Source organism: Cebus imitator, unplaced genomic scaffold, assembly GCF_001604975.1.
Source record: "Cebus imitator isolate Cc_AM_T3 unplaced genomic scaffold, Cebus_imitator-1.0 Scaffold612, whole genome shotgun sequence".
In the NCBI taxonomy this organism is placed as follows: domain Eukaryota; kingdom Metazoa; phylum Chordata; class Mammalia; order Primates; family Cebidae; genus Cebus; species Cebus imitator.
The window spans coordinates 793533-814797 of NW_016107927.1; the positions used below are offsets into that span (position 1 = coordinate 793533).

The 21265-nt window shown below is 58.1% G+C and overlaps 1 protein-coding gene and 1 long non-coding RNA gene across 15 annotated transcripts in view; one reads left to right on the top strand and one right to left on the bottom strand.

Moving 5' to 3' along the window:
* LDB3 (LIM domain binding 3) overlaps nt 1-21265 on the bottom strand; it is an 83085-nt gene that overhangs the window by 61179 nt on the left and 641 nt on the right. For 6 of the 13 annotated variants that reach the window (XM_037734383.1, XM_037734382.1, XM_037734384.1 and 3 more), the window contains exons 2-11: nt 20023-20168; nt 18264-18397; nt 17744-17947; nt 16977-17148; nt 16397-16561; nt 15111-15218; nt 14086-14266; nt 12750-12893; nt 9741-9795; nt 7803-7918 (exon numbers count right to left, since the gene is read on the bottom strand). In XM_037734383.1, the coding sequence (XP_037590311.1) occupies nt 7803-7918; nt 9741-9795; nt 12750-12893; nt 14086-14266; nt 15111-15218; nt 16397-16561; nt 16977-17148; nt 17744-17947; nt 18264-18397; nt 20023-20168 (1425 nt within the window). Of the gene's footprint in view, nt 1-7802; nt 7919-8017; nt 8141-9740; nt 9796-10130; nt 10875-12749; nt 12894-14085; nt 14267-15110; nt 15219-16396; nt 16562-16976; nt 17149-17743; nt 17948-18263; nt 18398-20022; nt 20169-21265 lie in introns of those variants that run through there. The other 7 variants (XM_017516973.2, XM_037734388.1, XM_017516964.2 and 4 more) reach the window with 7 other exon arrangements.
* Nucleotides 1229-13059, top strand: LOC108294951. 2 transcript variants are annotated; one of them, XR_005198061.1, is made up of 3 exons: nt 1229-1367; nt 10176-10357; nt 12733-13059. It is a non-coding gene; the product is annotated as an uncharacterized LOC108294951 (long non-coding RNA). The 2 variants fall into 2 exon arrangements; XR_001821226.2 differs by lacking the exon at nt 1229-1367 and adding an exon at nt 9806-10003.

Below are 21265 nucleotides of genomic sequence, written 5' to 3' on the forward strand. Positions count from 1 at the left end.
GCCATGGTCTCACTCTGTCACCCAGGCTGGAGTGCAATGGCGTGATCTCGGCTCACTGCAAATTCCGCCTCCTGGGTTCAAGTGATTCTCCTGCCTCAGTCTCTCGAGTAGCTAGGACCACAAGCGCACACCACCATGCCTGGCTAATTTTTGTATTTTTAGTAGTAATGGGGGTTTTACCATGTTGGCCAGGCTGGTCTTGAACTCCTGACCTCAAGTGATCCACCTGCCTCAGCCTCCCAAAGTGCTGGGATTACAGACATGAGCCAGCATACCCAGCTTGAGGTGCCCTCTTAAAATACTGGCCACCTTGTGCTCAGAGCACTTCTCCCCAAGCCTGGAATCTGCAGAGACAGGAAAGGACAACACAGAGACAAATGCCTGGGCTGCCAGGAAGCCACAGTGTCTGCTTTGTGAAGTCCAGCCTGTCCTCCAGGCTCTGCTGGGGCGTCTTAGAGCAACTTGAGATTTCTTAAAATACACATAGCCCTTACTCCCAAACTCATTGCCATAGCCTCTGTGAATGACAGGAGTGTGTTGCTGCCTTGAGTGTAAAGGTGAACAAAGGGTAAAAACCAACATCAGAGAAGGAGAACAAAACAGTTTTCTAGACAGAGGGGACTCCTGGGGGCAAGTTGAGCTGCACAGCCAGGCCTGTCCTGCAGAAAATCATCTTTCCCTACTACTCTATGCGATCCCCAACATTTTATTATAGACATTTTTACAAATTTCTAGGCAGAAAAAGTAGAAAACATTCTAAAGTGCACACCTGAACAGCTACCGCCATGGCTCTACCATAACATTTCACTCACTTTGCTTTATCGCACTTCCTCCCTGCACATCCATCAATCCATCTCATTTCCTGGGCATTTCAAAGAAAGCTGCAGGCACCAGAGTACTTCTTTTCGGGGAGAATTTTGCAATGCCTGTTCCGTCCTAGTAAACTGCCCGTGGGGCTCCCCCACAGCAGGACACCCCCACAGCAAGGCTCTCTCATGGCAGGGCACCCCCAAATGCTTCTAACCACTTACAGAGAAGGGGTCATCCCCCTTCAGAGCTGGGCTGCTGCAGACCCCACGCAGAAGGGCGGGGGCCTCAGTCACAGAGGAGACACTACCAGAAAGGATGGGAGTTGTGTCCAGAAGATCATGATGACAGTGTGAGCAGCGGCACCAGAACGACATACAAAAGAGTCCGGGGACAGCCAGATCAGCAGGGCCCTCTACAGGGCCATCTCAATGTTCTCCCTCTGGAGCCACCTCAGAGACTTCTTTCTCCCATAGGCGTGGGCCAGCTGGCACCAGTACTCCTTCCAGGTATCCACACTTCCTTTCACCTGGACCTGCCTGGCTCCCCGTCATCTTCAGGTATGGGCTGGGCGGTGGCGGGGGGATACTTGGTCCCAAGGGAGAGCTCAGCATACTGGGGTCTGGTCAGTAGCCAAGCCTCTGACCAGGGGGGAGTGGCCAAGCTGGATCCCCTGCCTGGCACCTCTCCCCTGCAGTTGTGTCTGCTTGTCAGGACTCAGCTGGCCTGGGCTTTGGCTGCCCTGAGCAGGGCCCAACATCCCTCAGGGTTGGGGTTGAGGTGCTGATATCCTTCTCTAGGGAGGTGCGCCAGGCAGGATGGAGGCAGGAATCCTACAGATGACCAGGAGCCATCCATGCTTTCACCCCATTTCAGGAGCAGTCTGCCTGGGTGGGTCGAAAGGGGGCACCCTCAGACCCTTGCCCAGAGCCCAGGGCTCATGGAGAGTGCCGTTTAGGCATGACGCTTCTGCATCTCTCTTGTCTGACTCCATCCTCCTCTTTCCTTTCTGTGTTTCAGAAAGGGCCCAAATAACCCAAAGTCTTAGAGCTGTAATTTTCTTTTTCTTTTTAATCTTTCTATTTCCCTTTGGGCATTTAAATATCTCCCTTGAATGAGCGTTTCATTCCCACTTCACATTTTCGTCTTCTCCAGCCAATGGGCCCCTCTAAACCCTGGAAACTCAACCCTGGGCAGAGCCTAGAATGGTCTCAGGGTGGGGCACCCAGCTCCTGTCTCCAAAGCTCCCGAGACAGGCTGCAGGTGTTTGGAGGCCAAGATCAGCCCCCCACCCCTAGGAGCCGTTCTGCCTTGCTGAGCCAAGGTCTTAGGGTACCCCCAAGGGCAGCTCAGGGATAATTGGTGCCAGAGCCACCTGTGCATACTGGGGGCCAGGGGTGGGGAGGCAGCAAAGGAGGAGCACAGGTGCCAGTATGAGCCAGCTCCCAGCTCCAGTGCCAGCTTCCAAGCCCTCCATTGTCAAGAGAGTGACAATGCCTTTCTTGGTATTGTTGTGAGGATTAAGTCGTTAAACAGGGGATTATGTAAGGAGAGTGGAGAGCTGAGAGAGTTTCAGGAAAACTCCAAATCCAGAAGGCACAGTGCTGACCCCATCCGCTACCCCCAGAAGGTGCGAGGCTGGCAGGCTGCATCCCTGGGCTTCACAGGAAATAAGATACACAGCTGGCAGAGGGTGGGGCTTGAGGGGCCAGCCCTGACCGACCAGTTCTGAGCCAGCCTGCTGGCCCTAGAGGGATCTGGGTGTTAGGGGGAGGGGCGGAAAGTTCTGTCCAGGGTCCAGCTAAAAGGAGGCGCCAGTGGGGCTTCAGACGCACCCATGCCGCCAGCTCCTATTTCCCCAGTTCCCTGGCAGCAGGGAGAGCAGCTGGGCTCTGCAGAAGTTTCTGGCCATCGTTCACTCCCGGTGTTCAAACCAGGCAGGCCCCTGCCTTCCTCCTCTTCTAGATCTGCCAGTGTAGATGTGGTGGGTGGAGGCTGAGGGCAGGCAGCAGATGGGTAGGAAGGGTACCAGCTCCAGCAGCTCCCTTCTACACACTCCCAGACTGCCTGCCTGGGTTAGGGGTGCCCAAAGTGCATTTTCATTGTTTGATTAAATTACTGTCTTGCCCTGCTCGCTCCCTTCCCATCTGGCCTCCCCTGGGGCTTTGCTCATGCTCACCCTCTCACTGGAACCTTCTATCTCCCCAAGGTCCCACTCCCCACCCCCATCCTGGCTGGTAAATAAGCCTCTGCTTGCCTGCCTGCCTGCCTGCCTGCCTGCCTGGGTGGCTCCAAGTGGCTCCTGTCATGTCTCCTTTCTGCACCTCCAGACTCCTCTGAGAAGTGACTTGCACGTCCTGGCCCCACTGCCACTGCATCCCACCTGCTCACACACAGCCGCCTGCCTTTGGCCCCGCTACTCCACACGTGTCAGCGACCTCCTGTGTCCAAAGGCAGGGATCACTGCCCCTCTCTAGCTGACCACACCTCCCCTGGCTTTCCTCCAGCGTCTCTTGAGTCTCTCCTGCCTTTCTTCCCCCTGTCCAGGTCCACAGTTCCATCTGTGTCTTGGTTGTGGCCAGTAAAATGCCCTCACGGGCACTGGCTCTCAGGGGCCACCAGCAAGGTCCATTATTGCATCCAAGAGGGGGTCCTGGGCAGAGGTGGAATCTGGTTGAAGCTGTGTTTGGGGGTGAGGGCTCGGTGTGGGGGAGGGTCTTTGCAGTCAGGGGCAGCCTCTGGATGAGAGGGGACCATGTAGAAAAGGAAGAAGACTTAGGGGATTGTGGAGCTACCCACCAGACCAGAGGGCTCCCCTGCAGGGCCTGGCCCAGACTTCCTCAGACAGCTCTGCAGTCCTGACACTGGCTACCCTGCAATGCCTGTAGCCCGCGGAGCCCTGGGGCTGTTCATGCAGTTGCCTTTGCCCTGCATCCTGGCCTGGGGGTCTCCAGGGGTCTAGTTCATTCCCCAGGACCCAGCCAGCCTCGAGTCCTCTCTTTCTGGAGCCCTTGCAGAGTCAGATGCAGTTCTGAGCGGCAGGGAGGACCTGGCCTGGGGGACCTCTAAGAATGCATTCCCCAGCTGTGAGCTTCTGAGCCTCTGGCCGCTTATCTTCCCCTGTTGATAGATGGATGTTGCGGGTAGGTCCCTGCCAGCCCCACAGAAGCCCTCGGAGGCTTGCCTGACCTTCAGTGCAGCTATAAACAGCACGGCCTGTCAGCACTGCTAAGAGCTGCCCAAGAAATAACACTACGTGCTCCAGCAGCCCCAAAATTCCAGGAATTGCAGGCACAGCTACCCCAGAATAGTCTCAGCCCATCCCCCTTCCTCTCCCCAGAGACCCTCTGTCCTCAGCATGTCCCCATCACAGCTGGGAGAGTCTGATAAATACCGGAACCGAAACCAGCAGAGGAGGAGGAAAGGCCTCTGGGCTGATGCTCCAGGTCAGCCTGCAGGCAGGGCGGCTGAGGCCCTAGGGACGGAGGGCTTCCATAGAGAGGCGGGCCCCTCCTAGGCCCAGGCTCAGCCTCCCACTTGACCAGCCTCACAACCAGCCCTGGTAGACAACATGTGGAAAGTTTTCACAAGTGCCTGTTAGAAAGTGCTCTCACAGGTGTGGAAGGCACCATTTTATTTTAATTAATTAATTAATTTAGTTTTGAGATGGAGTCTTACTCTGTCACCCAGACTGCAGTGCAGTGGCTCGATCTCAGCTCACTGCAACCTCTGCCTACTGGGTTCAAGCAATTCTCCTACCTCAGCCTGCCGAGTAGCTGGGATTACAGGTGCACACCACCACACCCGGCTAATTTTTGTATTTTTAGTGGAGACAGGGGTTTCACCATGTTGGTCAGGCTGATCTCGAATTCCTGACCTCAAGTGATCTGCCGCCCTTGGCCCCTCAAAGTGCTAGGATTATAAGTATGAGCCCAGTGCCCAGGCCGCTATCCACATTTTAAAAGTGAGAAAAACTGAGGCTGAGCAGGTAAATGAGGCGACACAGCTGACAGCAGCAGAGCCGAACAGAGCATGCTCCTCTCCCCAAAGCCTGGGCATAAAAGGCACAAAGGCGAGACCCTAGACCATGGCTCCAGCCTCTGGCCAGCTGCCAGGGCAGTCGGGGCTGGGCCTTTGGAGCTGCTCCCTCTCTGGGCTGTTCCCCTTCCCCACTTCCTGGAGAACTGGCTGGGGTGGGGTGAGAGGGCAGCTCATGTTGCAGGTGCAGCCACGCCTGTCCAGGATAAATAAAGGTATTTCCCCACCACCCTTCGCTCCCATGCTACCTCTTGAACCCCCTTCTCTGTGGGTCTGCAAGCGGAGACCCTCTGAAGGGAGGCCTTGAGGGGATGCCACTGCCCCAAGGTTGCTGCCGTGGGTCCCTGGGAGCCACCACCCAGCCTGCAGGTGGCCTGTGTCCTTTCAGGAGGAGCTGCAGTGCACACCTGCAGCTGAGAGGGGACAGGCCCTCCCAAGTGCCTCTCTGGTATTCCCAGTCAGAGGGCTGAGCGGGCCGGCATGGGAGTTAGGAGTGACCAGGACACAGGAGATCCACCCATGGCCATCCCTGTCCTGTGAGCAAAGTCAAGCCTCAGTTTGCCAGGCTCTGAAGCGAGGTGATGATCCCAGCCTCACCTGCCTGCCCACCACACAGGGTCACAGGCTCCTGCCTCCGGAGCCCTATGACACAGGCTCAGGTCCTGGCTGGGGTGGGAGTGGGTTTCCTCCAGAGAGCTCTGGCCCTCCCTCCCGCTTAGGGAGATGTCCCTCGTGCAGAAGGGCCTGGTGAGCCGGAAATCCTACGGCCCTGGTGGGATGGTAGTGCTGTTTCCACAAGGCCTGCCTGGCCAGTGGCACTGAACCAGGACACAAGGCCAGGCTACCAGCAGCCCACCACCAGAATTTCTCAACAAGCTTCAAGCCCTGGGGAGGGCTCCAGCACCTAGTCCAGCCTGCTCCATGGCTCAAGTGATTTGGAGTATGCCCCTGAAGGAAGCTGAGAGGCCATTATGCCCATCCCCCAGTGCCCTGCCTGAACTTCAGGTTCTATTATTAAAAGTCCCCCCAGTCACTGGATCCAGCACATCCCCACACACCCCCTCCCCGCAGTAACGACATTCCTCCTGCTATCTAGCTTAAGGCCTCTGGACTGCCATTTAAGCCCCTGGCTGGTTGGGGCCAGGTGGCACATAGACCCTGGGTGAGGTCATTGACTATCCTGAGTGCCACTGGGCCTGGTGGCCAATTTGCACCCAGAGGGATAGGGCAGAGAGCACCAGCAGGAGGCCTCGAGATGGTGGAGCTGGGGCACATGTGGGTGCAGACCCAGGCAGGGGAGGCCACAGGACCTATGAGAGAGCTCCACCTTGTACAGGAATGAGGCCTGCAACCGTGGGGGTGGGAGCTGTGCGGCGTAGTGGGGAATCTGCTGGGGCTCACATGGCCACAGGCCACCACATCATGCAAAGTGTGCTAGGCTGTGGGTGTCCAGGACCCTGTGGTCTCCAGGGCAGTCGGTCTGGAGGGTGGAGTCTCTAGGTTAGCACAAGCCACATCTCCAGGTGAATGACGGAGGGCAGAGCCTGTTCCCTGTGCCAGAGCCAGGCCAGCACCCATCCTGGAAGCATGAGGTCTCTGTGGCTATTATGAGGCTCTCACGGCACCCCTGGGTGGGGCTTCTACTTCTGGGGTCCCCCCAAGTACCCATAGAACCCAAAGTTCCAAAACAGAGACTACTCCTCCAGTGGGGGTGTTGGCTCCTGACCCTCTGCCCAGGCTCCCTGGCACCTCTGCCAAGCACCTTCAGGCCTTGCCCGCTTAAGTGCCTCCCCTCCAACCCCTTCCTTTAGCCCCCAGGCCCCAGCCAAGTCCCTAAGGCCCCAGAGAAGAAACTGTCTTCTTGTTCTCCTGGTAGGCAATAGCCCAGATATCCCTGCCCACCCACTACCCTCCAGTGACAGCCTGGGGACCTCCTCGTCCCGCCTCGTGCCCAGGCCAGCACTGCCAGGGGCTCAGACACCAGGCAGGGTTGTCCTTGCCCTGTATGCCTCACGGTTCACCCTGAGCCTTGGGGCCTTCAGCCCTGTCTTCAGTGTCTACCAGTGCCTTGCTGGGGAGTCTCTGTTTGACAAATACTGAGTGAGCGCCTGCTATGGTCCAGGTGCTGGTCTCCCATCAGTCCTGCTCCTGAGTGCTTCCTCGGGAGCATGGCTAGCTTTCTGCCTTTCTGGTGTTGCTGTCTCCAGCCAGGCAGTAGAGTTACTCAGACAACCCCCAATGTTCTGTGTCATCCGCATCAGGCCGTGCTGCTCCCCGTCACAGACATCACAGGACATGGGGCCATCTCCGCAGGCCCCAGCGCATGTGGGGAACCAGACATGAGACAGACAAAGCAGCCATGGTGAATGGGGAAGAGCTCAAGCAGGTGAGGGAAGAAGGCCCAGCCCCATGAGCCAGAGGGCTGGCGTCTCAAGCTTGGGATGGAGGGGGTGCTGGAGCCCGTACTCAGCCCAGCCCCACGCTCTGACAGCAGGGCAACCAAGGTCAACAGTTTGTCCGTCCGTCTATCCACCTACCCATCACCTGCGCTCTTAATGCTGGGAATCCTCCCTTCCCAAAGCAGCTGCCCATCTCTGGGGAAATGTTCTGGGCTTGGGGGCACCCAGAGCCCACCCTAACAGGGAAGGGATTAGGAAGGCACTGTATTCTCTGCCCAGCTACCTGCCTGCCTGCCTGAAAACTCAGCATTTTCTTCTCTGCTGAAAACACCTACCACCTGTTCATGATTTCTCACACTCGTAACAGGCCAGCAGGCTCCGGTGAGCAAACAGCTGTGGCTGAGAGCAGAGGACCAGGCCAGTCCCAGGGGATAGGACATGCTCTGCTTTCTGAGAGCCTCAGAAAGGACAGACAGACAGACAGACAGATGGACACACATGCCTTCCTCCAAGTGTGCCTGGCCCCTCGGGTGCCAGGCTGTGGCAGGGTGCACTCACCCGGGAGATAGTGAGGGGCATGTTGAAGTCCTTGCCCCCCTGCAGACGGAAGCCCCAGGGCCCGGGCCCAGTCAGGGTCACACTGTAAGACATGCCGGTGCTGTCAGCAGTCACCTCTGTGAACAAAAGGTAGAGAGGATTGAGTGAGAGGGCACTCACACACTCCGCCTGCCCGGCCCGCACCTCTGTCCCTGCCCCTGCCCCCCTGGCCTTGCCTGTTCTGTCCCTTGCTGCCCGGCAGGGCTGTGTGGAGCTCCTGAGAGGCTCCTAAGAATAGCTGGGAGCGAATGCCATCGACACTGATATCTGCCCTCGGCTGCGCCCATAAATGGACTGTAACCCTACACTGTGCCCGCCCGCCTGTGGCCTCCCAGCCGGTCCACCGTGACTCACACGGCTAATATAGCCCCTGGGGAGGGATGTCCGGCACCCAGCACCCCTCAGGGGGCAGGAAGGGGGACTGGCCAGGTTGGTGAGAATGCCCTGGTCTCCTTGCTCCTGTGTCCTCTGGAGAGCGCAGACACTTGCTCTTCCTGCTCCGTGGTACCCATCCTCTTGCTCAGAAGATAGGGGGAACCTGAGCTCCCTTGGGCAGGGACTTTGCTGCCCTGTGGTCCTCGCCCAGGATTCTAAGCTTGTGCTTTATCCAATGTGGCGCCCTGGAGGTGCCTGAGCTGAGGCTCTAGCTGGTCTGGGACTGGCCCAGGGTTGTCCAGCCGTAAAAATGATCATAATAGCAGCAGCTCTGGGCATGGCCAAGCTCAGCACGGGCCCTTCACTCCCTGGGATCCTGAGAGGCTGCCACCTGGGCCTGCAGGAGACAAGCCTCAGGGAGGTTAAATGACTTCTCCAAGGTCACGCAAGGAGTGGACCCAGGCCACACTGGAGCCTGGGCCGATTCCTACAGGATGTATGCCAGATCATGGGCTCCCAGTGGCCATGGATGCCTCCCAAAGCCCTGGTCCTGGGCAGCTGGCCCTCTGCTTGCACCCCCTTGACACGGGGTCTGAAAGTAGGTCTGAGGCAGGCCCACCCCTTCCAGACCCCCTGGGGGCCCGGCCAGTTATTCCTGGCTCTCCTGTCTCATTTGTACTCTGGAAAACTTGACGGCAGCATGCAAAGCTCCAGCTGCCAGTGCCACACACCAGGCCCTGTGCCCTTTGCACAGGAATGGCGGGGGCAGGGAGAAGGGAGGAGACGCCATTTGCTCAGCTGCTAGGACACAGGGCCAGGAGGGGTAGGGAAGAGAAGCATGTGTGGCATGTTCAGCCCGTACCCCAGAGACAATGTGTTCTGGGTGGGGGCCTTGGCGCCTTGGGACTTCTGGAGTGTGGTCTTTGGGCCAACCCCTTCCTCAAGAAAGACCTCAGGTCCCTATGTAGTCTGGAGATAGATCAAGGCCCACCCCAGCTCCCTGGTTGGGGAAACTGAGGCTCAGGGGAGGCAACTGGATTGGCTGCTTGCTGGCCCTCTTGGAGGGCTCTGGCTTGGACCCTCAGGAGTCAGTGCAGGCCTGGGTGTGAGTCATTTCTCAGCTTCCAGCCTTACACCTGGCGTCTGGCACATGCAAAGCGCAAGGTAGGATCGTCCATATTACTGGGTTGTTTGGTCACTTGCCCAAGGTCACAAAACTATCAAGTGGAAGAAGCCAGGGAAAGACCTGTGTCCCTTCCCCACTTAATCACCTCCTTCACCCTATATCACGCAGCCCAGCCTAGGAGGCCAGCAGTCCATGGCCAGCATCCCTCCCCCGTACCATTCCCTGCCCCTCCTGGCAAAGCCCCGTGACATTCATCCCTAACTCCAGCCTTATGCCCTTTCCTAGGGGTGTCTGTCCATCCTGCCAGTCTGGGGAGGACCCAGCAACAGGGCATAACCAGTATGGGAGAAGGAAGGCACCCACCCTGCACAGGGCTGGGGAGCTGGGGGAGGCTGTACCTGGAGCTGCAGGCTCTTTCTCTGGCCTCTGGCTCCTGCCTGATGAAGCTCGCCTCTGGGGAAAGGGAGCGGTGGCAGGAGAATGCTCTTAAAGGCAAAGGCCGGCCTCCCTCCATCTGCCTCCCCCCGGGAGACCTGAAGCCAGTCAGAGAGCAGCTGGTACCCATGGGTTGGGCGGAGCTCAGTGGCTCACTGGGGAGTGAGTGGGGATGGGGGCCAGCCTGGCCTTTGTCCCTTCTCTTTGGTGCTCCCTGCAGTTCGAGGTGGGCCTGCAGAGTGAAAGTCCCAAGAATGGGGACAGAGGGAGGGGAGGAAGTGAAGTTTCTGGAGGCATCAGAGGCCAGGCCCTGGTTCTCGCTCCCATAACAGCACCAAAAGGTAGAGACCATATTTGTCTGAGGACACCTCTGCTGTTTATTTTCCTATACCTGTCAGATCCACACAGCCCTGGGAGGAGCTGAGACCACTACATGAAACGAATCACAGATGCAGAGTGCGCACGCATGTGCTTGGTGTGCATTCAGATAGGTAGCTACGGGAGAGCGTGTCTGCAAATGCCCGTGTGCACAGGAATGTGGGCCACAGCGACAACGGTATGCTGGGGGAAGAAGCCAGAGGTAAGTAACTGTTCCAGTGTGCAAAGGGAGGTCTGTGCTTGGCTTCAGCTCTTGGCAGTGGGAGATGCGGGGCTGGACTTCCTATGCCAGTGACAGGCCCAGCCTGGGTACAGAAGCTCATAAATAGCTGTGTGTTCCCTGGAGCCATCACCATTGTCATCGGCTGGACAATTGCAGCACACAGCATTTGAGGAGAGGCAGACAACTCGGGAAGCCGGAGGGCCTGGGCACATACCCTTCAGGCTGAGCCTGGGGTGCAGCTGCTGAGTTGGAAAGTGGGTGCGGAGGACATTCTGGGGCAGGAGTTTTGAAGTGTGGAGAGGGGACATGGGGGTGGGACTTCGAATTCCATGCAGCACGGGTGACAGGACCCCTTCCAGAGCCTGCAGGCTCACAGGGTAATCCTGGATCTGTGTGTATGCAGGAGATGTTGGGGGGCTGGACGTGTCCCAGAAGAAAGGGAGGGCCAGTGGGCGTCCTACATCCTGGGGTCCAGGCTGGGGAGCAGCCCCTTGGTCTGCAAACAAACAGCACACATCTGTTTAGTGGAGGAGCAGTTCACTGGAGGCAGTCTCTCAATGACCCTCCATACACTGGGTCACCGAGGGCTAGGGGAGGTTGCATGGAAGGGCCAGATTGTGTCCTGGGTCAGGGATGGGCCTTCCCAGAGTCCACATGCCAGAGTAGGAACCAGCAATGCCTAGTGTTGCCTGCACAGCAGCTCCTGGGATGCTCCCCGGGCTCTTGACTCCCTGGGCCACAAATGAACTCATCCTCACCCCCACCAGCCAATCCTCTCCTCTCCTCTCCTCCACATGTGGAGACTGCAATCACCCCTCGCTCCGCTGCCCTTAAATGGATCATTCCTTGCCTGCCCTGCAGCACTGGTTTCCTCTGGTCTTCACCTTGCAAAGCTGACCAACCCCCTTCCGGGGCTACTTGTCCCCAGATCAGGTCTGGAGACACCTCAGGCCAGTCCCTGATGGGGCCTTCCCACTGCTCCTACCACTTCCTGCCCCTCTTCGCTCTCCTTTGTCCCCCACTGCCAATTTCCAGGGTACCTCTGGCCGGTATCTCCTGGAACAGAGAGACATCCTGCTCCAGGGTATGTTGAGCTCCCTCCCCTGTGCCCCTGTGCCCCTGTGTTTACACAGTCACACAGGCTGTATCCTCATCTTGGACCACTCAGTGCTCCCCACACTCCCTGCCCCGGCTGACTGCAGATCCCTGCTTCATTTCTACCTTCCTGAGGAGCGTTGGGGACTTGCCCCTGCTTTCAGTACCCTGTGTGCTCACACCTCGATGACAGCACTTATCACATGTGTTTGGTGACTGCTGATGGCTGCCCAGCACCCCAGCCCAGCCCAGTATCCCTCCAAGACAGGCACTGTGTCTTTCATCAGTGCCTGGTCAGCCTGGGGGTCACTGCCAGGCCTTTGTCCTGGCCTTTGTGGCATGCACAGTGCCTGGACTCCAGGACAGGGGGCAGTGCCCTTTGGGGGAATGCTGGGGGAGGCTGAGGTACCCCAACTGCAGGGACAGCCCAGGGCTCTAGTTCTTGGACGCACAGGGCACAGCACTCGGGAAGGAAGAAAGGCAGGAATGTGCCTTTGGCCTTGGACCAGCTAGGGAAGCCTGAGGAGCCCAGGAGCCGAGCTGGGGGTGTTGTGTGGGTGTGACAGGAGGGGCAGACAGGGAGCTGTCAGCTGGGGCGAAGGGCTGCCTGGGAGCCTGTGCACATGGCATTTCCAGTGTTCCAGAATATGGCCTTCTCTAATCGCCATCGACATTCCATTCGATAGGCACTTGGGCGACAGCTGGCCTTCTTTTAATAGCCACAAGTGTTCCGAGTGACATCCTGATCTCAGGACATTCATGGTGAGCACATACACAGCTTGCAGCCCCTTCCTCCCCAGGTATGTCCAACCAACACAGAGAGGTACACATCACCCACACTTGGTTACATGCATAGCTTACAGCAGACACATTGGAGCACGCTCAGTCATGGGTGTCAGAGTGACAGAGCATGCGCCGGACACATGGCCACACACATGCTCGAGCTATGCTCTGCCGGCTGCAGATCCCCTAACCTCGTGGACACACACAAGTACACTCATCATGGCACAGCACAGCCAACAGCGCTGTGCAGAGTCAGAGTTACACGATCACACACAGGCAAGTGCAGACCACATGCAGGCCCTGCTCAGAGCATCTTGGAGTCACAGAGACCCCCAGACGGACAAGGAAGAGCTGCGAGGTGCTGGGAGCAGGTGATTCCTGAAGGGTGTCGCCCCCGCCCACGAGAAGAAGGCCCCCTTTCCTGGCCACTCCCTGGGCTACTCGCCCCTAGTCCCCACCCCCTTATGGATTGGCAGGTACCGGATCCAATCACCTTCCCTGGAGTCTCTGCTTCCCGTCCCCGGGGTCTGTGCGGTGCCTTGGCTTCCAAGTCCTCCAGACCCTGACCGTAGAGGGACCGCCCGTTCGCTTGATGGGCAGCTCCCCACACAGCTGCTGCCTCCATGTGTGTCCAGCCCTGGGAGAGGTGAGAGAGTGACTCTGAGGTGAGAGGACAGTCCACAGCTTTGGTCCTGCCCCTCCCCCACCAGGCCCTCCTCCATCCTCCCCACAGGTATTCATTGCGGGAGGCCCCGACACCATTTGCACGGTTGCTGGTCACTAAATAAAACCCGTAAATTGTGCGTGCCTGTGACAGGGTGTGTGTTGGTGTGTGCGCGTGCGTGCAGGTGTGTTCCCCATCTGCACACCTGCACACTTTCCTAAGCACGCGGCTATTTATATTTGAATAGATGGGTGGTCTTCACGAGGGTCTAGGCCTCCATTAACAGATTAGATTTTTCTTTGTTGTTCATTACAGTGGTTTACAGGAGGGACCCCTGACAGCTCCTCTCAGTCCCTCAACTGAAACCCCCAGGGATGCTGGCAGCCCAAGGCGATCAGTGGCTGAACAGTCGGCGGCAGCTCTTGCTGAGGCCCACAGAGGGCGCTGTAGGTAGAATTAAGGAGGAGCCCAAGTGCGGCGGGGCCAGGAGCTGGTGGCATACGGAGCTTTCCTGGGGGTATCTAGGGGCAGCAGAGCTGCAGGCGCCAAGGAGGGCTGACACTCATCCCTGGGCACACCTGGCCAGCGTTGATGTGAGACACCCGTTTTCCCTTTCAGAGGAGGACGTGCAGCCCCAGAGGGGTTAGTGACCTGCCCAGTCTCCCACAGCAAGCACGTGGTAAGCTGAGGCTCAAAGCCACGTCTCCCATCTCCAGGGCCCATGCCCATCCTGTGGGCTCTTCAAGGCTCCCAGGAGGAGGGGGCTTACTGCTGAGGAGCAAGGAGCTCCAAGCTAACTCCTGTCTTGTCTATCTGGAGCCCTATCTAGGGCCAGATGCACTGATCTCTTCAAGCTGCGGCTCTAGGGAGAGTGTCAGTGTGAAAAAGGACATGGCCTGGAGTTGGAAGACCTGTGTTCAATCCTGGCCCCACTCCTGGGAACCCCCAAACCATCCCCTCTCTGGCCCTAGTGCCCTTCCTATCAGGGAGGATGATGAACTCCATGGGGGTGTTGGGAGGGGCTCTTCCTGCCAGGGTGCCAGCATCCTGAGGGTCCGTGAGTCTCAGAGGCAGCTCTGCCAGAGCCCATGTCCCTCCCAGAGCCCTAGGGCTGCCTGAGGAAGGGATGGCCAGGCGCAAGCTGGTGAGGGCCCGGGGTCCTTACCACCTCACTCTCTGAGCCCAGGGACTCCTGGCGCCTTCTTCCAGAGATCCAGCTGAGGTTGGAGGTGTGGCTGATCAGTGTGGAGCGGTGGGTGGAGCGGTAGCTGGGGTAGGGGTTACTGTGACGGCGTGATACACCCAGCAGCACCCCCAGGCAGGGCAGGTGCTGGGCAATGGCCACCCTGCAGGGGCCGCACATCTGATTAGGGCCAGGGGATGGGCAGACAGATGCAGGGGAGGGGATGGATGCACAGGCTGGTACAGGCCTAATGTACGGTTACGAGAGCCTTTGGGAAGTGGAGAGGCTGAGACCCTGGGAACTATGGCAGGTGATGAGGACAGAAAGACAGACGCTGGGTGGGAGACTGACAGGCTCACAGGGCTGGGGGGAGGGACAGACAGACTCTGGGTGGTAGGCATGCAGGGAGTGCCTAGGGATGTCAGTTCCAGCCTTCAAGTGGCTGGCCTAAGCCACATCTCTGGTAATGGTGACGAGGGACACTCCTGAGCAGCCTCTGTGCTGGATGCGCTCAGGCCTGCCACTGGCCTTGGAAGGGCAGTGAGTGACTGACACCGCCAGGCAAAAGGAAGCACGGAGGGAGAAGCGGCCTTGCTGGGTTGCTATCAGCACACACACTGGCCCAGAGCCACCCCAGGCCCCTGCCAGGCCCTGGAAGCAGAGCTGAGCACTCCCTGCTGTTGTCTTTTTAGGATGACACTATTCGGGGGTGCTTAACTTCACAGGACTGTCCTGGCTGCCCTACACCCCAGCTCTGAAGGTCCCATAGTTAGGATTGGACACTGCCCAGGGAGCCCTGACCTCCCTCCACACTGTGCCCCTGGGAAACGGGCAGGGGAGGGAGGCACACTAACTCCAGACCCCACTCAGTGTTACTGGCTGTTCCCAACTGCTGGTGGCGCCCATCCAACACACATACAAGAGACAGGAAAGGTGGTGGCCCCAGCCCCCATCTGCAGGCCAGGCCCTCAGAGGCCATGGTGTGGGATCCCAGGAAAGAGCCACACCTGTACTTGGGGTGGGTGATGGCATAAATGATGGGGTTGTGGATTGCAGAGGCCTTGGCGATGACGGCTGGCACTGAGCTCATGTAGGGTGTCAGGACGTGTGCATACCTAGGACAGAGAAGGTGTGGTCCCCAAGCTAGCTGGCCCTCCTGACGTACCTTCTCTGGGCCAGGCCCTGCCAAAGCCCAAATCCTAATCTGGCCCAAACCAGCACAGCTAAGTCAGCCCTATAGGGAAGAATTGGCAGTGCCAGGATAATTATTGATTTTTTTGCTCTGTCACCTGGGCTGGAGTGCAGTGGTGTGATCTCAGCTCACTGCAACCTTCGCTTCCTGGGTTCAAGTGATTCTCCTGCCTCAGCCTCCCGAGTAGCTGGAACTATAGGCGCCCACCACCACACCTGGCTAATTTTTGTATTTTTGGTAGAGATGGGGTTTTATCATGTTGGCCAGGCTGGTCTCCAACATCTGACCTCAGGTGATCCACCTGCCTTGGCCTCCCAAAGTGTTGGGATTACAGGCATGAGCCACCACACCCAGCTTGTGCCAGGAGTGAACTCCATCTAAGTTCATCTGAGTGAACTCCATCCCCTGAGTGAGTGGGATGGAGCAGCAGATGGCTGAGAGTGTGGCCCTGGAAGGAAGATGTGCCAGGTTTGGGGTGAAAGGACCCAGGTCCACTGTCCCTTGGAGCCTGTACTGCTGGCGATACCCCGCTTACCCCCATTGACTCTGATCCTTGGAGCCCAGCTCTTCCCACGTTCCACCCCAACCATGAGAAACCCCACAGTAGGGCCCTGCGGGGACCAGGCCATTCCTAGAAGGTGTCCTGTCTAGACAGTTCCAGTGTTTAATAGCCCTCACTTCTCAGAAGCGTTTCTGAAGTTGAGCCTGCATCCATGCTGCTGCGGTTGTCACAATTCCCAGACTCTAGCCACAAAGGGCTAGAAGGGCAGCTCTCAGGGACCCATTCCTGGAGGTGGGCAGCACCTCTGGCTGTGTGACCACAGCCCAGGCAGAGAGGGAAGAGAGGGAGCTGTGTGTTCCAAAGGGACTGGCAGGCCGTCTGCCCAAAGCTGTGTGGGGCTCAGAGCTCCTCTGCATGTGCCCTGGTGCCTCCAGGAACTAGGTGGCCCCCCACCCACCTTGGGACTGGGAACCTTACCCAGGGAGAGAATAAGCTGTGAGGATGGCTGGCCGGGGTTGGCTGGGAGGGAGACGCTGCCCAGACTTCTTGCTCCTGCCCCCTCCTTCAGACTCTTCCTCAACCCTTTAGCCACTGCTCACCCAGCGAAGGCCACCAGGGCCACAGCGGAATAGGGAGCCCAGGAGAGCACAAAGAGGAGGATGACCAACAGCATGATCTTGGCCATCTTGCACTCGCTCTGCAGCCGCTGCCGCTGCCACAGGGACTCGCCACTGCCCTTGCAGGCCCCGAAGGTCTGGAGAGCCCTAGGAAAGATGCATAGTCTGGGTCTGACCACAGCTGGGTGCCAGTGAGCACCAGGGGCACAGCTGCTATCAGGGAGCCTCCCTGACTATCCTTGGGGGGCACTCAGGAGAGTCATTCCTTCCAGTGCAGGCAGCCCTGACTTCCAGAAAGTTTTCCATGATGTGAGGCCTCATCTGCCCCCCATGATTCTGTGTGCCTTCTCGGCCCCCTCAGCCATGCCTAAAAGCCATCCCCAGAAGCCCTTGTCTACTGAGGCTTCCGTAGACACCACTGCCCCATAAGCACGTGCCCAGCCTGCTTTCACCCACTGGGCATGCTCTGGTGGGCTGGTGCAGGTATGAGTGGTGGGGCAGGGGCCGCCTGGCCAAGGGGCCAGCCCCTTTCCTGTAGTCCCCCTCCATGCTTGGCTCTTACCGTCCTGTCTCCCGGATGGCCCTGAAGATGAAGATGTAGCAGTAGATGATGATAAGCAGAGGGAGAAAGAACACGAAGCAGCAGAGAAGCATGGTGTAGGCGCGCACGGCCGGCGTGAAGCTCATGTAGTCCCAGGAGCAGGATGTCAGCAGTCCCTCAGGCACGTAGGCGCCTGAGAGCCAGAACAGGCACTCAGCCTTTGGGGTGGCATTGACCTCGGCTCCTTATCTGGCAGGAGCTTTGTATGTGGCATTCGGGTCCCCATACATGGCCCTGGCCCCTGACCTGGCCTTGTCCAGTGCAGTAAGGAAGCTGGAAGGAGTATGGATGTCCTGCAAAGCCCGCTGACTCCCATTCCTGCTAGATTTGAGCAGAAACCTTACTGTAACTGCAAGGCTGTGCTTGCCAGGGCTTCAGCCAAAGGCCTGGTCTTGCCCCAGGAAAGCTACTGCCTTGCTCTCCACTCCTCCACCTGCAGAGGCCTCATACCCCAGCCCCTGCCTGGTCTGACTCAGCATCAAAAGTACCTGTCACTTTGTCCCATGCAGAAAGTCTCTGTATGTGAGGAGCAGCTGCTCAGGAGATCCTCTGGCCCCTGATGGGGCAGTGTCAGTTTCCCTTGCTGAATGTCCAACTGACCTGAGGCTCAGGTGGTTCCTGGACACCCCTGCTCCCCACCAGCTGGCTGACCCAAGCCCATCTACCTCCCTTTGAATGTGCCCCTCCCAGCCTATCCGCCCCTCTTCCAGTTCCACCAGCTCACTTACTCCAGCCAAAGAAGGGTGGCAGACTCCAGGCCAGGGCATAGAGCCAAACGCCCAGCAGGACAAACGCTGCACGCCTCTTGGATGCCACACCAATGGTGGCCAGTGGGCGTGTGATCACCAGGTAGCGGTCCAGGGCGATGGCCGTCAGGGTGATCATGGAAGAGATGCCAAAGAGAGCCCCACAGAAGGCATAGAACTCACAGCCTGTAGGCACAGCCCCTGCGCTGAGTCCTGGGGAGGAGGGTCTGGGGCCGAAGTGCACTGTGCTCCGGCCCTCCCCTCGCAGGAAGAGCAGGCCTGAGTGCTCCGTCCCCTCCACCTGCCACATCTGGCCAAGGCTGGCAGAAGCCTCAGGACCAACACCACGTCTTCCCTTCTTGCTCATTCATGGGACTGAGGGCAGCTACCCACTCTCTGCCCAGGAGCAGCAAATCACCTCCTCTGGGCCACCCTCCACCATGGGCATTCCCAGGTCAAAACCCCCCTCCTCCCTCCAGTAAAAGGGACCCCCAGTGTCTACCTGTCTCCCCAAAGAGCCACTGCTTATAGAGGCTGCTGGCGAAGAAGACTGGGGCCTGGGTGAAGGACATGAGGAAGTCGCTGACCGCGAGGTTGATAATGAACATGTTGGCAGGTGTCCGGAGGCCTCTGCTCCTGGGAGGGTCGGAAGCTGTTATGAGGTGCTTCCTGACACCTTCAGAGCTATGGGGAGCTTTCTGTACCCTCCAAGCACACATGTGCACACACGTGCCACACACTCACACATGCACACACACGTATGCCTACAGACAGGCATGAGCTGCCGGGCCACAGAGCTAGCCCACTGGCTGGCAGGGACCAGCCGAGCAGCTGTTGAATCCAGCAGTGCTGGCTGAATGAGGACCCCAAGACAGCTCCCTCAGAGTGAAGCAGGGGACAGTTTCTCTCCAAAACCTGAGAAGTGGCCCAGCACAGGCCGGTTCTTGGGTAATGTCCCTTTCCTCTTCTCGCCCTCTAAATCCCTCTTCATGACTCACACCATCTCCTTGGCCAATTCGCTGGTTTCGTTGAGTCCCTCCAGGCCAAGGCCTCCCTAGGGGCTTCTGCTCAGGCTCCTCCTCCTGCGTGCCCTGACTGTGCCTTCCCATGGCTTCTCACGCCTCCCTCCTCCCCCACCCTTTCTCCAGTGTCACGTTCTGCCTGCGCCCTGCCAGGCACACTGCCTCTCCAGTCCTCACCCTTGGGGATGGCAAAGGGCAGAGATGCTGACCGCCGCACATCACAGCTGGGCCAGGCTCGGCCACCAGCCTCAGCCCTGTTGTCAAACTTCTTTCCATCTACCCTGAGGGAGATCTCATTGTTCCCATTTTCCAGACAAGGCACTCCCACCCATGAAGTGACTCGCTCCAGTGCACAGCACTCAGCAAGTGGCTCATTTGCGGGGCAGTGCACATCCGTGAACTTACTGCATCATCACAGTGACTGCATGAAGCACAGCTCCATTTTGCAGGTAAGAAAAGGTGAACTTAAGGAGGAAAAATGAGGTGCTCAGTCCTTCAGCCACCAAGCCAGGCAGGGGAGCAGATGGAGAGGGACACTGGGGGTGGGTGTCAGAGGTGTTTGAGAAACTTGAGGATCCTGGTCCCCAGGGCTGCTCTTTTTTTTGGAGGGGTGGTATGGAGATTTGCTCTGTTGCCCAGGCTGGAGTGCAGTGGTATGATCTTGGTTCACTGCAAGCTCCACCTCCCAGGTTCAGGCAATTCTCCTGCCTCAGCCTCCCAAGCAGCTGGGATTACAGGCACATGCCACCACACCTGGCTAATTTTTGTATTTTAGTAGAGATGGGGTTTCACCATGTTGGCCAGACTGGTCTCAAACTCCTGACCTCAGGTGATCTGCCCACCTCAGCCTCCCAAAGTGCTGGGATTACAGGCATGAGCCACTGTGCCAGGCCCAGGGCTGCTCTTCAAGGTAGAGGGAGGATACTCTCTGGGGCAGGTGATGGCAGAGGTAAGCTGAGAGCAGGGCAGAATGGTCAGAGACCCACCTCCACATATTCTGGGCACACACCGCCTCCACAGAGGATGCACCTGGGTCTCAACTGGCGCCAGTCAGTCAAGCTTCCCTGGACCATTTTTGGCCCTTTCCCTGACCTTGGGGAAGACATGGCCCCGCCCTCCCTGCCTACCCTCAACAGTGCCCTGGACAGAGTTGGAGCCAACAGTCCTGCCAGCATGTTCTTCCCCGTCTGCATGGCTGCCACCCTGAATGCCCCGGGCCCAGCACTACCAGCCAGGCACCTGCAGAAGGTATAGATGACTGTCAGGTTGCCCAGCATCCCCGTTACTCCCACCAGCAAGATCACTGTGCCCAGGGTATAGTGGGCATGGTCTGGAACATCAACCGTGGGGAAGGGGATCCAGGCAGCAGCCCAAGTCCCAGCTGCCTGCAGAGACAGAGAAACAAGGGAATCATATTATTCCTTGTCACTTTCAAGTAGTCCTGAGAAGGAAGAGTTAGGATTCTCAACAGGGCAGGTGGGAAAACTGAGGCTCAGAGCGGCAAAGTCACTTGCACACACAGCTCATAAGTGGCCTTTCTAAAGTCCTTTCTAAAGTTGAGCCCAGGCTCCTAGATCATGGCACAGGGGCCTTCCAGGAGTGGGCTCAGATCACCGGCTGGAGGCTGGTAGGACAGACAGACATGCACCTGGCAAGCAGGGACGTGGCCTGGGTCACCCTATCTTTCCTTGGGGAGAAGGCAGAGCCAACTCCTGGGAGCATCCCTGCCTGCAGTATGGACTCCAGCCCAAGTGCCCAAGACAGTGTTTGAGGCCTCTAGACGTTGGGCTCGTGGAGTCGGGTGGAGCCCTTCTCAGGAGTCCCGTCCCTTTCTGAGCCTTAGAGGAGAAGCTGCCTTGCCCCATAGCGTAACTTAGTACAGCTGACCTTGATGCCTGGCATAAAAATGAAGGGAATTCCCTTTAGAAAGAAAGCCTAGGCCTCTCAGGGTCACTGAAGGGAGGTCATAACCGTATGAGGTCAGGACAAAGGGATGTAAAGACTCCTCCCACCCTAACCCCTTTCTGGAGAAGAGAGGGTGGCTTGGTCTCTATCCTGCCCCAGTGGCCCCTATAGCTACTGGAGCCTTCCCATCCTGTCCAGCACCTGGGCCAGCATCCCCAGGTCCTGAGGGGTGCCCTCAGCCCTCTCCAGTTAGCAGTGGTGTTGATGAAATGTGACCCTGGGCCTGGGCTAGGATGATGAAGGTGGCAGAAGGCACCTGACGCTTCACTGTGGGCTGGGCGGATCCAGAGGCCCAGGATGTGCCCTCCTCCCTAGAGGGCTCCATGGGGTATCTGAGCAGCCTCTGAAAGGAATGGGTGCAGCCAAGGTCAGGTCTGGCCATTCCAGCCCCTTGTTCTCAGGCTGGCCTTTCTATTCCTTGAACACTCTCCATGAGGGAGGACATTGCTTGTACCCTCCTCTATCAGCCCGTTTATCAGGGGGTGGGTTTAGAGAGGTCCAGTAATGGCTCAAGGCC